Source organism: Camelus ferus, chromosome 23 (genome assembly GCF_009834535.1).
Source record: "Camelus ferus isolate YT-003-E chromosome 23, BCGSAC_Cfer_1.0, whole genome shotgun sequence".
Classification (NCBI taxonomy): Eukaryota; Metazoa; Chordata; class Mammalia; order Artiodactyla; family Camelidae; genus Camelus; species Camelus ferus.
The window spans coordinates 20554975-20569491 of record NC_045718.1 but is presented as its reverse complement, the minus strand read 5'-3'; the positions used below and the strand labels follow the sequence as shown (position 1 = coordinate 20569491).

At 50.7% G+C, this 14517-nt stretch overlaps 2 protein-coding genes across 5 annotated transcripts in view; one reads left to right on the top strand and one right to left on the bottom strand.

Annotated features, from left to right (window-relative positions):
• Positions 1–10971, bottom strand: part of TRAF5 (TNF receptor associated factor 5) — a 38538-nt gene extending 27567 nt beyond the window's left edge. Inside the window, exon 1 of one of the 4 annotated variants that reach the window (XM_032466422.1) lies at positions 10820–10971. The gene's annotated coding sequence lies outside the window, so the exon portion shown is untranslated. Of the gene's footprint in view, positions 1–2421; positions 5258–10819 lie in introns of those variants that run through there. The other 3 variants (XM_032466420.1, XM_032466419.1, XM_032466421.1) reach the window with 3 other exon arrangements.
• Positions 6702–11104, top strand: LOC116659232 (translation initiation factor IF-2-like). The gene is made up of 2 exons (XM_032466462.1): positions 6702–7422; positions 10349–11104. The coding sequence occupies exons 1-2, from the start codon at positions 7375–7377 to the stop codon at positions 11102–11104; spliced, it is 804 nt and encodes a 267-aa protein (XP_032322353.1). The 5' UTR covers positions 6702–7374.
• The last annotated feature ends 3413 nt before the right edge of the window (positions 11105–14517 follow it).

Sequence of the window (14517 nt, the reverse complement as noted above, 5' to 3'; positions counted from 1 at the left end):
ACAGACGTGTGACGTACTGTCAACTGCCAACCGTCCCCCAAGCTGGGAGAGTCTGTGGCTGGGGCATGAGTTGACGTCCCAAGAGAGGGAGATAGGCATTCCCCTCCTGGCCAGTGGCGAGGCCAGCTTGGGCCGAGGCCAGGGGAGGAAGCAGGTGGGACCAAAGGCAGCCCTCCGATCCCAGCCCTCGGGGAAGAAGCTTCCCAGGCCCCCCCTCCACTGCAGACCCCCAGCCCACACATGGGCTCGAGTCCAGCTCCCAGAACGCTGTAGCCTTGTAGCCCCTCAGTTCAATGCTTGACACCGGGCTGTTGGGTCCTATGTGCCTGATGAGGATGACAGGGGAGGGCAAGCGGGTGGGGAGCCCGGGAGGGGGACCCAGAGGAAGAAGACAGAATCTGCATGGCTTCTGCCCAACAACTGAGCCAGTCAGCTGTGCAAGGACTTAAGGGATCAGCCAGCCAAATGTTTCCCAGTTTTTTAAACACAGTGAATCTTAGTAAACCAAATCTCATGAAGAAACATCAGCAAATAAATGACTGTATAAAGAAACCATTCTGGTTAAGCAAGGCCTGTTGGGTTTCCTACAATCCACATCCCTCAGGCAGCTCTTCTGGGTACCCTTGGGGGTTCCACAGTCTGATTTTTTCAAGTTGATAATCATACCTTCCTTGCGTATACTAGAAATTTGCAACTTGTACTTTCACATGTAACATCACACTCAGTCCTCACATTAACCCCACGGGACTATCATGGTCATGTTTCCAATGAAGTACGTGAGGCCCCACGTTGTCAAGTCCCTAGGCCCCAAATGACACAGCTAACACATATTGGGGCAGGAATTTGAATCTAGGCTTTCTGGCTCCAAATCCAGTGCCCTTGGCTCTGTGTCTTGGCTGGAAAAAAAGGTCTTGATGAGGGGCAGTACAGTCCAATGGTTAGAGACCAGCTCTGGAACCAGGCCACTGGGGCTCAGTCTCTTCTGCCATTCACTTCCCTGTGTCACCTTTTCCTCATCTAGACAATGGGACAATGATTATAGCATCTGTCTCTGAAGCTCAGAGTTAAGAGTAAACATGATGAGCCACATAATTACTAGCACACAGTGTCTGGCACAAAAATAAGCACTTAATATCCATGCTGGCCCATTCTTCACTCCTGGCCAGCATTTATTCAGTGCTTGCTGCATGCAGAGGTTCTGAACCGCATTCTGTTGTAGGAGAGGGTACAGTGGGACAGGACCTCAAGCTCCTGTTTCCACTGGGGAGTATGCCCGGGCACAAAGCACAGTGACAGTTTCCCCAGGGGTTGAGTCCCTGGATGCTCTGCTAAGAATGTGCCCTGGAGCATGATGAAAATGCTGGCTTGGACAACTTACCCCAGAGAAGCAGACCTGTTTTAGGAGCCTAGCTGTTACAATAGTTTAGGGTACCCTAATTAATATATTTCAGAATCAGGATCTCTCAGTAGTAGCTAGAAGTCTGCTTTTTTAACAAGTTCCCAGGCTCAACTGTACAGACTGTCACAGTGTGAGATGTGCCGAGCTGGACCACCATGCCAGCTTCCGGGTCCCCTTCTCCTCCCTGGCCCCTCCTCACTGCCCCACCCCTCAGGCACCCAGGCTGGTGCTGGATCCCTTCCCTCTTCTGCCTACACTGGTGCTCTTGGTGAGCCCATCTTGGCTCCTGCCTTAGATGCCATCTAAGGCTGACAATGTCCTGGTGTCTATCTGTAGCCTGGACCTCCACCCTGAACGGGAGTCATCCTGACTGCCTAGTCCATAGCACCGTGTTTGTTCACTAAGCATCTCAAACATAACACATCCAGCCCCGTCCAACCTGCTCCTCCTACTGCCTTCCACTACCTCAATAAAACGGTACCACCAATCATCTGTCTCCCTGCCAGAATCATCCCTGTTCCTTGAACCAAAAACTCATCCTTGGCTCCTCTTACTCTCTATCCCACAACACCAAATCCTATTGGCTCTTCCTCCAAACATATCTAACTTCTTGTCATACTTTCAGCATAACCACCCCAGTCTAAGCCACCACCATCTCCCCAGTGGTTGCAGCCCTTGTCTCCGAGTGGGTCTCCCCCTCTGCTCTGACCTTTTACAATCTGTTCACAACCCAGCAGTCAGACTGAGCCTTTTAAAAACAGAAGTCAGATATGTCACTCCTCTGTCCCAATGACCCCACCTCACTCAGGGTAAAAGCCAGTGTCCTTAGAGTCCTGTGAGCTGGCCTCCATTCTCTGACCCCACTTCCCAGTGCTGTCCTCCTGTTCACACACTCCAGCCACACCAGCCTTGCTTTTCCTTGACGGGTAGAAGAGCCTTCTGCTTGCTGGCCCCCTGCCTGGAATGCTCTCCCCCTGACTCCTGAAGCTGGTTCCTCACCCAGGAATGTGCTCAAATGTTACCTCACAGGTGAGGCCTCCGCTGACCCACGTGGAATCACGACATCCCTGGTGACCCCATCGCCCGCTGCATTTTTCTCCAGAGCACTGGTTATCACATGGGACGGTCTATGCTCACTTCTTTACTGTCTGTCTCCCTGCCAGAATACAAGAGGGCAGGAGTGCTTCTTTGGTTTACTGAGATACCAATACTGAGACACTTAGAACTGGGCATGGGAGAGGCACTCAGTAAACAGACGGAAAGACTGAACAGTAGCCTTGTAGTTTCTGCAGAAAGTAGGACAGCCCCTCTCCCTCTGAGTGCTTCCCAGTGCCTGACACTTCATCTCCACCAATTCTGAGTCTGGAAATTCTGCCTGTCCCAGCTAGGGAAGGCAAAGCTGGCTAACGCTGGCTGACTTGGGGCGGGAGGCGGGGGTGGGGGATAGTCCGTGTAAGGAGGGGGAGGGCCCAGCCATATGGGGCTGGAAGGGTGGAGACTGAACAGTGCTCCTTATCCTCCCGACATGGATGGGCCCCTGAGTGAGGTGTCCAGCCCCTGAATGGGCAGCCAGGCACCTGGCAAGGAGAGAAAATGCTGAGAAGGATTTTTAAAGGTAGACGGGCCAACGATTCAATTCAATCAACAAGTGTGGGCCCCTGGTTGAGGTGCCTCGGGAGGTACCAGAGACATAAAATCACACTTGCCAGAGTCCCTTTCCGGAGACTTGGTCACGTGAACGGGCACTAGAGTTCTGGGCCAGGCTTCCCTTTCAATTCACTCTTGTTTTCGTGTCTGTTTCAAACCTTTCTCTCCTCCACAAACCTTGACCATGCCCCCAGGTTCCCCAGGAAACTTCACTTCCTACCGCACAGATCAAAACGGAAGTGTTCAGACCAGGGCTACCTCCACTTCCTGCCACCAGGACTGCACGGCGTCCTGTCTGGGCCCTGCTCTGCCCTCTCCCCCCAAGGCATCGCAGAGGTGGCCTCTGAACCAGACCAGGCTCGCCCACCTGCCCTGGACTCCCACCTCCTGGGGGGTCTTTCCCTCTCAGCAGGCTCCTTCCATCCGCACTCACGCAATCACAAGTCTCTCCCAAGATGAAAGCAGCCCAAACAATTCTCACTGTCATATTTCTCTGAGATGCAAGCCATCCCTCCTCTCTCAGCTAAACTTCTGCGCCCACCCTCACCCTCACAGAGTGGACTGACTGTCTCCACTGGCCTCTCTTCAATCCAACCCGCAGCCCCCTCAGGCCTGGCTCACACCCCTACCAAGCCACCCAAACTGCTCTTACCCAGGGCCTGGGGAATTCTGGGTCACCTAAGCCAATGGTCAATTTCCAGTCTTCATCTTACCTGGCTTCACAGCAACATCTGACATTAGGGACCCCCAACTCCTACCCCTATCCCAAACACACACTTTAAAACACTCTGTCCCTTTAGCTTTCCTCAAACCACACTGTCCTGACATCAAAGATCACATACGAACTAACAGCTCTCCAGTGTCTCTCTCCACTGTGTCTGGACACACCTGTGTTACTGCCGACCTAGCGTTTCAAAGCCAACTTTGACAACCGGAGAGCAAAGGGAGACCAGCCTTCGGGCGAAGGCTAGAAGGAAGGAAGTTTCCTCCATTCATATGAGGAATGGCAAAAAAAAAAAAAAAAAAAAAAAACCCCAGAGAGGCTGCAGAATGAAGGGTGGAGGGAGATAACCTGGAGAAGATTGCAGGACCATGGTAGTGTTTATGGGTTTGGAACTGTGAGAGTAATGGGAGGCTGTGGAAAGACTGTGTAAGTGATAACACTTTGGCTTTTTCAAAGGCCAGTCAGGCTGCTGTGTGAAGGATGCTCTGCCGGAGTGAGAGGGTGAGGGAGGACCAGTCATAGGAGCAGAGATGAGGTGGATCAGTTATAGGAGGACAGATGAGGGAGGAGCAGCTACAGAAGGGAAGACCCGTTACAGGAGACTGTTGCAGAGGCCCAGGGGAGAGGGGATGGTGGCTGGAATCGGGGGTTGGTTGTAGGGGAGGAGAGAAGGTGTTGCCAGGAATGACACCAGTTGTCTGGTGATGACAGCAAGATAAAAAGTGGCCCTTCACTGACAGGGAGCTCTGGAGACAGAGCACCTTAGCAGAGGGGAGGACCGCTGGAAGCTTGTGCCCGGTCTCCTCCGGACTTTGTCCCACTTTGCCTTTTCCCTTTGCTGAGTTTGCTTTGCATCCGTTCACTGTGATAAATCTTAGCTGTATTGACTGCATGCTGAATTCTATGAGTTCTCCTAGCAGGTCACTGAACCTGAGCACACTTGTAGGGACCAGCAGCCTTCCCGACAAGAAATGGATTTTGAGTTTTCTTTGAAAAGAGTGAGAGGGGCATGGATTAGTAGATTAAAACAAGAGGCATCTTAGGCACAAGAAAAGATGTGAAGAAAATTAGGAATAGATAAGTCAGGTGTTTGACATGGCCTAAACAGAGCTGGCACTGAGAAAACACAGCATTACACTTGTGAGGAGGAAGAGGTGGGGGCTGGAGAAGTCACACTTGCTAGAAAGACCCAGTGGCCGGGAACCACTAAAGTCATATATACAGAGTTGTTAGTATCACGGAAGGATTGAAGGAACTTAGCGTCTGGCCATCCAAAATAAATTCATGACACCGAACTTTTTGAGGTAGGTCTGTGGGAGTGCTGTTGAGAAGCTGAAACAATATCCCAAAATATTAGGTTTTTTTTTTTTTTTTAATAAAAACCACCTCCACATCAATCTGCGCTAGAATAATCTACTTCCCATTCAGTAAGAGGAACTTCCTTTCATTCCTTCCTTTATCCCTTAGAAATGCCTTTGCCCATGGTCCAGCATTCCTTCCCTCCGGTCTGCCTTTCCTCACTTTTTACAAGGGCTTCCTGGGATAGTCCGTCCCAGCAGCTTAATCACTTCTTTTATTCTGCATCTCCTCAGCACTGAAGCCTTCACTTTATATTACATTATTTTGCCTTTAACCCAGGGAAGCGTGGTTTTCCTAGGGTGTATCAGAGGTCTCTGCCCAGCCTCTTCCTCAGAGTCCCAATATCCTGAAGGCAGAAGAGGGACTTTCATGACCTGCTCAGCTTAACCTCATCTACCTGCCTCCATCCTCCAGCATCAAGGATCCCTTTAACGGAGGCTCAGGACACAGCCTGGCTGTTCCGAGTCATTCCTCATTCTGCTGACTTCATAGTTGGTCCCCACTGAAGTAACCACCCTGCTCCTGGTAACCAAGCCAATGCCTGTATTCCCCTCCCCTGCTGGGTCCCTCACCTGCCTCCCTGCCCAGCACTGTTATTCCTCCAAGGCTGCACTGCTCTGCCCACAAATCCTTCTAAAAGACTGGAAACCTGCCCCTGAAATCCTCCCTCTGGGGCTGGGCCTCCTTTATCCGATGCTGCCAGCCCCCCTCCCTGTCCTTTGCCTGCAGAGAGCCCAGCCCAGCATATCTGCACTGTGTCCCGCCCCATCCCAGTTCACCGACCCTGCCCCTGAGGTCAGCCTGGTCTAGAGATTGCAAAGCAGCAGCAATAGACTTGTTTAAATGATGGTCCACACTGCTATGTGGCAGTTCTTGTGCTTGTCTGTTTTTTACTTAAATTCGAATGCCTTTAGGCTAGACACACATTTTCTACCTCCCCAGAGACCCCACAACTCCCTATGCTGTCAAACACGGAAGAAGAAAACCAACTTTATTGAACACCTGCCAGACACTAGGCTCTGTGTATATACTGGCTCATTTAATCCTTCCAGCAACCCCAAGGGGGTGACATTACTATCTCTGTTTACCGGTGGGAATACAGAAGCTCAAGGAAGATGGGCAACCTGCCTAAATCATACAACAACAGCCAGCAAGTCATAAACCCAGATTTGAGCACAATCTGCCAGATTCTAAAGTCAACACTGCTTCCACTATGCCGTTAGTGGAAGGAGGAGGTCTTGATTAGACCATGCATTAAGGAGGCCCCTCTGCAACAGTGTGGAAAAGAAAACAGAAGGGCAGGAAAGCGAGTGCGTGGACAGTTCAGGCAGTACAGGAAACAGGTCCAGCAGACAGGAACTCATGCGGCTGCCCTGAGAATAGACAGTAGGTCAGGACTGGCTGGGGAGAGTCAGGACAGAGGTGGCTGAGGGACAGCAGTGATCTCCGCAAGGGTCAGGGACAATGTGGAGGGAGAGGCGGCTTGGGATGAGTGTCTAAGGGGATCCTGAAACATCACAGTGAAGATCTTGTGTATCACAAATCAAACTGGCCAAGAAGAGAGCTGGGTGAGAGATGGAGACTTGACTGGCCTTTCTTTAAGAGCATTGGGTAACCCTGGGTGCACAGGGCAGCTCCAGGGAGAGGAGTGCAGGGAACAGCAAGCCGGCCTAAAGACACTGCCTCGGCCCCACTCTGGCACTTGCAGGGCAGGAGGAGGACAAGAAGCTTGAGGTCAAGGAAGGGAATGTCAGTGGGGACAGTGTGGCACCCTCCAAGGAGACGGGCAACAGCTGCAGAGTGGCTGGCGACTGAGGATTACCAGGCCCTGGAGGCCTGCAAAGGGCTATCTGAGCCGCAGAGCAGGTGCACTGCGCTGACTGAGGAAGACAGCGCCAAGCGCAAGGGAAAACCAGAAGCTGGCAGTGACAGGGAGAGGCAAGAGGCCAGTGTGGGTGTGTAGGTGGAGAAGGTGCCCTCCTGTAAGTCAGGAGAGCACCTTTTCCTTGAGAGAAAAAAATCTGTAGGGGAAATTCCAGGGATGCTCCGAATTGGTGAGGAGGGAGGCTGATGGCGGGTGCATCTGCTGGAAGGAAGTGAAATGGGTCCCGCAAACACCCCCTCCCCCAGGGGCGCTCACTGGGCTCCTCCGTTAACACTGGGACCACATAAGGTGCACGGACACTTGGATGCGCATTGCTGCCGCTGCAGCGCGGTCTAAGCCTGCATCATCACCTGCCTCAGAATGTGCTCATCACGGTCACTGCAAATGGACTTTGAATTTTTCTGTGAGGTGAGTATTTTCGCTTTTATTTTCTCCCTGGCCCTCCAGCCCACTTCCGCACAAGGCTTGCCAGGGGCCTCTAGGGGAACACCTCTGTCTGACTCTCCAAATAAAGCTTTGCTCTGGGCAAAGCAACAAACTCACTGGGGCCTGATTCTGGCCACAGCAGCCCTGGTGACAGCTTCTGCCCTGCAGCTGGTGACCCCTCTGACCCCAACACACACATACAGAGACCTACCCCACTACACTTTGCTAGGGTGACAACTCCTGCCCCAGAGGAACCTCAGAAAAAGCCGCCACCTGGACAGGAAGAGTTGTTCAGAGACTGGGTCTGCCGCTGCGTGCCTTCCCCCTGGGCTACCAGCTCTTATTAAAGACCCCCCTTCGGTGACAGAGGTGTCAGGCAGACTTTGATGAATGCTTTTCTGGTTCCCTCCCCCTCAAGCCCTGAATCCTGGCTTCCTCTAGCCAGAATACTATGAAAGGAGCACATAGATTGGAATCAGAAGACTTGGACTGGGGTCCTGGCCAGTCCCTATGTGCTGTGAAGTCCGTTAAGTCACTTCTGAGGCCCAGCCTGCAACCAGATAAAATGGAAGTAACAGCACCCACCTTCCCCCACCTCCACCCTCCCTGCTCTCAGGAAGGCAGTGAGAAGTTAATCAAATGAGCTGGGCGATTTGCAAACTGGACGATGCTATTCTGACTTCGGGGGTATAAGCAAGTCTGCTGGCAGCTCAAGCTCTCTCTCCAGAGCCCCACCCAGTACTTGATCCCCAGCCATCAGTCCCTGGCTGCTCAGAGCCCAAGGGAGACAGGGCTCAAATGAATTCAATGCAAACATTTGTTTAGGTCTACATGTGCCAGATCCTAGGATACAAACAAGAACAGACACAAGTCTTGCCCTGGGTCTGCCCAGCTGGGTAAAATTCACAGGCTGGGTGTCTGTTCATGCAGCAGCCAGGACAGAGTCTCCAGGAGAACTTGCTCCACGTTGCTGGGAACTGACCATATGGGCATTATTAGTCTTCGTCCCCTTGACAACCCTCAGATTGAAGAGGTGGGCGGATTTAGCTCTCTGAGGAACCAGGGTGAGGGGCCTGAAGCAGAGGGGCCAGAGACCTTGGAGACCCAGGCCCGGCCCAGCAGTGGAAGCTGAAGGGTTGTGTCATGCTCAGGGCTTCATCCTCACCATCTGGGAGATGTGACGAATAATCCTTCTTTGGCCTGACTCACAAGGGTATCACGGGGCACAAAGTGAGAACAAAATGACAAGAGTGATGAGAAAATGCTTTGAAAAGGAAAGAGCTTTAAAAACAAGGCATTATTATTTTTTCTTCGGGGTCCTCTCCAGGAAAGCTGAGATAATCGCAGAAGATCTGTTTGTCTAAATGCGGACAAGCCTTTCCCATGGCGAGCCTAGTGGGACTGACTCAGAGGCATCCAGCTCCCTCACTTTGCACAATCTCCACTGAAAAATCCCAGTCGCTACAGTTAGTGCTTCCAGTGGGTGGCCCCCCATCACCTTTCCATATTCTTTCCACCACCCTGCCACCCATGGCCAGTGGGGACTCAGGTGATGCTTGCTGACAGGTGGAAACACGGTCTATCCTACCCCACCTCCTGCCACAGACCTTGGCCCAGAGGACCTGAGAAAGTCATCACCTCCAACACCTCCCCTCTGGCAGGACTTTTCATAGGCTGACTCAGACAGGAGACTTTCTCCTACCTCTGTCCATGACCCAGGGAGGGAGATTCCAGTATCTGAGAGCCAACCCATCGCACTGAGTTCAAAACAATAACAAAAACAAACAAACAAAAAAACATTTTCTGCTTCCATCTCACACCTGTCTTTCCTACAGCAATTTCTGCCTCTCTCATTCAAATGAGAGTAGAGTTGGAGGTGGGAGTGAGCAGTTGATAAGGTTTTCATCCAATCCATCAATTGTGTTAACACCCCTGTCTTCAGCTGTCTGGGTGTAAGGCAGAGCAGGCAGCTGCACTCTGGATTTGAGAGATCCTAATCCAGCCTTTTCCTGCCTAAAATTATCTCACACACACCCAGAACTGTTCTATTCTCAGAAGCAAGTCAACCAATTTCTTTACATTTTATGTCCTCCAGTGCCCTTTTAAAATGTAAATATCTCTGAAACAAGGAACATATTCCACTGGCCTTACTCCAGTCCTCATCCAGTGTCTCTGCCCAATAAATATTTACTGAATTCAATCGGTTACTAGAGGCTTGTTCTCATAAGACACGGGTCAGAGCCCAGGGCTGTGGAGTGTAGGGTGCACAGGGAGCAGCCTGGACCGGGAGCCACACTGCACTTCACCCGCTTCATCGCTAGCCCAGAGCAACCCTGCGTGCCACAGCGAGCTGAGTTCTGATGAAAGTAAATCTGAAATAGCCAAATATGGAAACTCTGCAGGAGGGGGCAGAACCAGCCGAGAAAGTCGGAGGAGACGCCCAGTGGGGTTAGTAGCAAGAGTATGGCCCCGGGATTCACTGAATATTCTCAGAACTGCCAACACCCTGCCAAGCAGTAGCGGGGGGGGGGGGGGGCAATGTGGTGTGGAGAACGCATATTCCACCAATTCTCTGGGTGTCCCTGGGCAACTCATTTCAACCTCTGTGAGTCTTGGTGTCCTCCAAGACCCCTTTGAGCTCCCCTCGGTGTGTGTGTGGGGGGGAGGGGTGGTACTTCTAAATGAGCGCGCGAAATCGAACAGTTCCTGGAGGTTTTCATTCATTCCAATATTAAAGTTTCATTCCGGAGTGCTCTGGTTGGAAAGTCCTGCAAAAGCGGAGGGAGGGGTTGCCGAAGAGTATGGAGCGGGAGCCAGGGGGTTGCAGAGCGGGGAGCCAGGGGTTTGCAGGGCACGCCTCAAAGTCCTCCCCCATTTGCCCACCCCAACCTGAACCTGGCCCTTGCAGTCCACAGCCGCGCCCTGGAGCCGCTCCCCAGCTCGAGACCCCAGTCCGCACTCTCGCCACACCCCTCCTCTGCTAAGAAAATCCGCTCGCAGCCCCGGAACCCAGCTGCCCCGCCACCCCCGCCACCGCACCCACTCGTCCACATCAGGGGACACCTGCCCCTCAGGCATCCCCGACCCTGAGTCCAGGCCGCACCGCTCCTGCCCGCCTGGCCACCGTCTCGCGTCCAGCATCCGCGCCCGTCGAGGACTCGCCCCGTGCGACGGGGACTGGAGGCCAGGCCCGGGTCCCCGCAACCCGGCCCGGGGCGTGAGGCAGCGGCTGCGGGGCTTCTATCGCCGCGGCGCTTTCGATTTCACAGTCAACGAGACGAACCGAAAAGCGCTCCTCGGTCCCCTCACTCCAGCCCTACAGCGTGGGGCTCAATCCCAGCGGCGCGGCCGCCCCAGGCGACGACCGGCCGGGACTCACGTGTGGCTCGGTGCGCGAGTGCCGGGCTGGCGCCGGTCAGCGGGCGCGCGGCTCCTCCGGCGAATGGGCGACGGGCGGCGAGGCAGGGGCTCGGCTGTCAGCCCCCGAGCCCCGAGCGCAGAGCGCCGCCCTCCGAGGGAGGACGGCGGGCGTGGGGCCCGGGAGGGGCGGGGCTTAAGGCGGGGCCAGGGGAGCGGTCACTGTGAGGGGCTCGGGCCGGCGGGAAGGGCGGACGCACCAGAAGGTGCTGGGCAGGAGGCTGAGAGACTGTTACCCGGCCAGTGAGAAACCTAAACTACCTTCACTAGAATCCTGTGTACCTATAAATAAAAATCATCTCTGATTTCCCTCAAGTGCGTTTTGAACTGTACACATCTTACCCTTCAATCAGGCATATCCAAATTCAGCCAGTCCTTTCATATTTTGATCCAGCAGCCAAAGTCTGAGGTCTGGCTCAAATCTGTCCACCCAGACCTTCCTTCACAGCAGTACAAATTTGCCGGCCCTCCTTGCAGCTGGCCTAGGAATCCCTTGGAGTTGTAAGGCGGGCCATTGTACCAAGTTCTCCCCAAGCATCTCTTAACATCTTCAAAACCTTGTGAAGTAGGCCTGGGCATTCCCATTTAGCAGATGAGCAATCTGAGGTCCAGAGAAGTGACATGAACGGACATGCCCAAAGTGAGACACTCAGGAAGTGATGTAGCTACATCTTGAGTCCAGATCTCCCAACTCCCATGTAGGGCTCTTTCTTGCACTACTTCTCTCCATGAGTATATGCTCTGATTGATATTTGTATTCTACATACATCTCTTCTGTGAAGATTGATGGAGCATAAAGAGCATGGAGCTGAGAATGAAATGGACCAGAATTCCAATTCTAGCTTCTTCACTTTCAGTTAGGCAACCATGGGAAGGTTACTTAACAGCCTGGGATTCAATTACTCACCAATAAAATGGCAGAATAAAGCACAATTCAGGTGTGCATATGAGCCAGGCAGGAAACATACAGGAGGGAGATGAAGGTTGTAGTCACAGGAAAGTGAAGGGACACTGGTGCACTAAAGACCACGTGTGGGGTCTAGAGGCTCAGCCAGGCTCCGTGCCAGCCTGCCCTTGTCTGATCTCTTATTTTTCAATAAGAACCAGAAATCCAGATTCAAATCTTTTGGCTGGCGAGCCAGATTAACCACTCCTTGGGGAGATTGGGCCTATGGGCACCTTCTCTTATGGTTACCTACGCTCACTTCCTCTCATTATCCACCCCTACCCGCTACCTGCCCAGCATGCTACAAATCAGTATGTTTTGTAAAGGTATATCTCCTTTCACTGGTGAGAAACACAAATGTCTAGTGTGCATATATACAGGTGTGCTCAGGACCCCTGGTACTGTCATTGACTATAATTCAGTTGCCTCTCTCCACCCCTCTTCCCCATCAACTGAATGAAACAGCCAATTTGTCTTAAGAATGATATCCAAGCTTTAAATATGATGGAACCAGATGCTGGGATAGATAGTGTATCTTTTAGTATGGGAAGTGGGGGTTGCATAACTCCAAGGTTAGAAGTCTAAGCGGGAAGGTAGAGGAATTTTAGATGCGTGTTAGTTGGAACTCAGGGACATGTTCCCAGTTCCTCTTGTTGGTCACAGACTCCTGGGCAGGATGTCTGGGAGAACAGAGAAAACAGAAAAACCTAGGACCCGGTCCAGTCTAATGGAGGAGACACTATCCCTTTTCTCAAGGACCTTGAAGATGAATGGGATAAACAGGACATAAATGTACATATAAAACAAACACTAAATACTTTCAGATGGTAACTAACATTAAGTTTTATTATACACCAGTACTGTGTTCAGTGCTTTGTCCATATTTACTCTATTTAATCACCAGCCCTATTTCATCACTGGGAAAACTCATGTCTTGAACAATTCGCCCCAAATTGCAAAATTCATAGTATGGGAGAGGTGGGATAGTATGGGAACCTAAGGAATCTGGTTCTTGTGTTCTTAGCCACTACACCACCTTGACCCTCAAAAAAAAAAAAAAAAGGTTTGTGTGAATTCAAACAAAACAACTTTGAGACAGAGACAAATTTTAGCAGTTTTAGTGTTCTCAAAATATTTGCAATGTTATAAACAGAATCCAGTCTTCAAGCTAAATTCATCTAAAAGAAATAAGGGCAGGATTGGACAATACACTAAATTTTTGCACAGAAGAGCTACACTTTTAATATGTTTCTTGTAAATACCCTGATATTACCCCCAGACTTCATATATGGCTTTCAGCTGTTTAATTTGCTGGGTAAGTTGATACTGATAAAAGCTGTTTAATTTGCTAGGTAAGAAATGGCAGCCCTGGCTGTCAATGGAATGATGGTGCTGATGGAGTGTGGAGGGCGCCACCTACTGGAATAGTAGATGGATGCATCCTCTTCCTCAGGCTGCCCTTTTGCGAAAAGACTGATCAATATCAGCGGTTAGCTACAGCAAGGTAAAAGGTCATATCTTCTATCACCGAGAGATCAGTGAGATCAGATGAAGAGGAATAATCCTCTCCTTGGGTCTTAGAGTGCATCTCTAACTTCAAATGCAAGTTACAGTGGAAAGTCTTTGCCCGTAATGAAACCACACATGGAAAGTGTGATAAAGCAGCAAACCACTCCCAGGCAAAGAGCAGAACCTTAGGGTCCTGAGCACATAGAATTCTCACTTGCCCACTAAGTGGGTCTTGCACTGAGACAATAAGTGAATGAATGTCTGTGAATTTTGTGTATTTAATTTCTTGATCCAGTGATATGTGGTCCCTTTGTTTTCATCAAATAAACTTTACCCAGCTCTGCCTGCAAGGGTGCTGACCACCACAGGAAAAGAGGCGGGGAGTGCTGGAGGGGACAGGGACTTCCCCCAAGACAGATGTAATTTTTTTAAAAATGTACATGTACCACAGTTTGTTTATTCATTCACTTACTGAAAGACATCTTGGTTGCTTCCAGGTTTTGGCAATTATAAATAAAGCTGCTATACACATTTGTGTGCAGGTTTTGGCATGAACACATATCTCTTAAGTACATGGATCCAGCAGCTGCACTTTTAGCTTAGTAGTTCAAGAAAGACCCACGTTTCTTTTGCTCTACTGGCTTCACCTTATTCTCACCTACTACGTCTAGGTTCAGGGCCAATTTGAAAAAAAAACCAGACTTATTCTGTCCCTGTGATCATATATTCTGTATTTGTTCCAGGGGCTCCCCCACTCAATACACACAATCACCCAACCCATTCTCTGTTCTTGGTTTGATTGTCTGATAGTCAACCTTTTTGGGGAAGAAATGAGATTTTTAACATTTTAAAATTAGGCCTGCTGTCTTCATTGTATGCTTGGCTAAATGTGGATTCAGTCCATTTTGACAGTTCTTTTCATAAGATTCACACATGTGATTCCCATCAGTGCTTGGAAAGACATTTTAACATATTAATTCTGCAACAGTCACTGTAAGACATTAAACTATAGATTTGAAGGTTATTATTTAGCCTGAGGAAACGTAAAGAAAAATCAGAGGTTTGATTGGCACAGTTTGGTTTTGTTGGACTTTGTAATAAGTCAGTAACAAGGAAGACCGTTGTGGGTTCTTTTTTCCCCGTATTCCTTCTTTTTGGTGCCTACTCTATATGAAGTGATTTTAAACACTGCTCTTGTAACCGTG

Coding starts and splice junctions, on each gene's coding strand:
- LOC116659232 (XM_032466462.1), top strand. CDS start 7,375: ATGTGCTCATCACGGTCACTGCAAATGGACTTTGAATTTTTCTGTGAG. Junction 7,423..10,348: donor ACTTTGAATTTTTCTGTGAG/GTGAGTATTTTC, acceptor TGGCCCTTGCAG/TCCACAGCCGCGCCCTGGAG.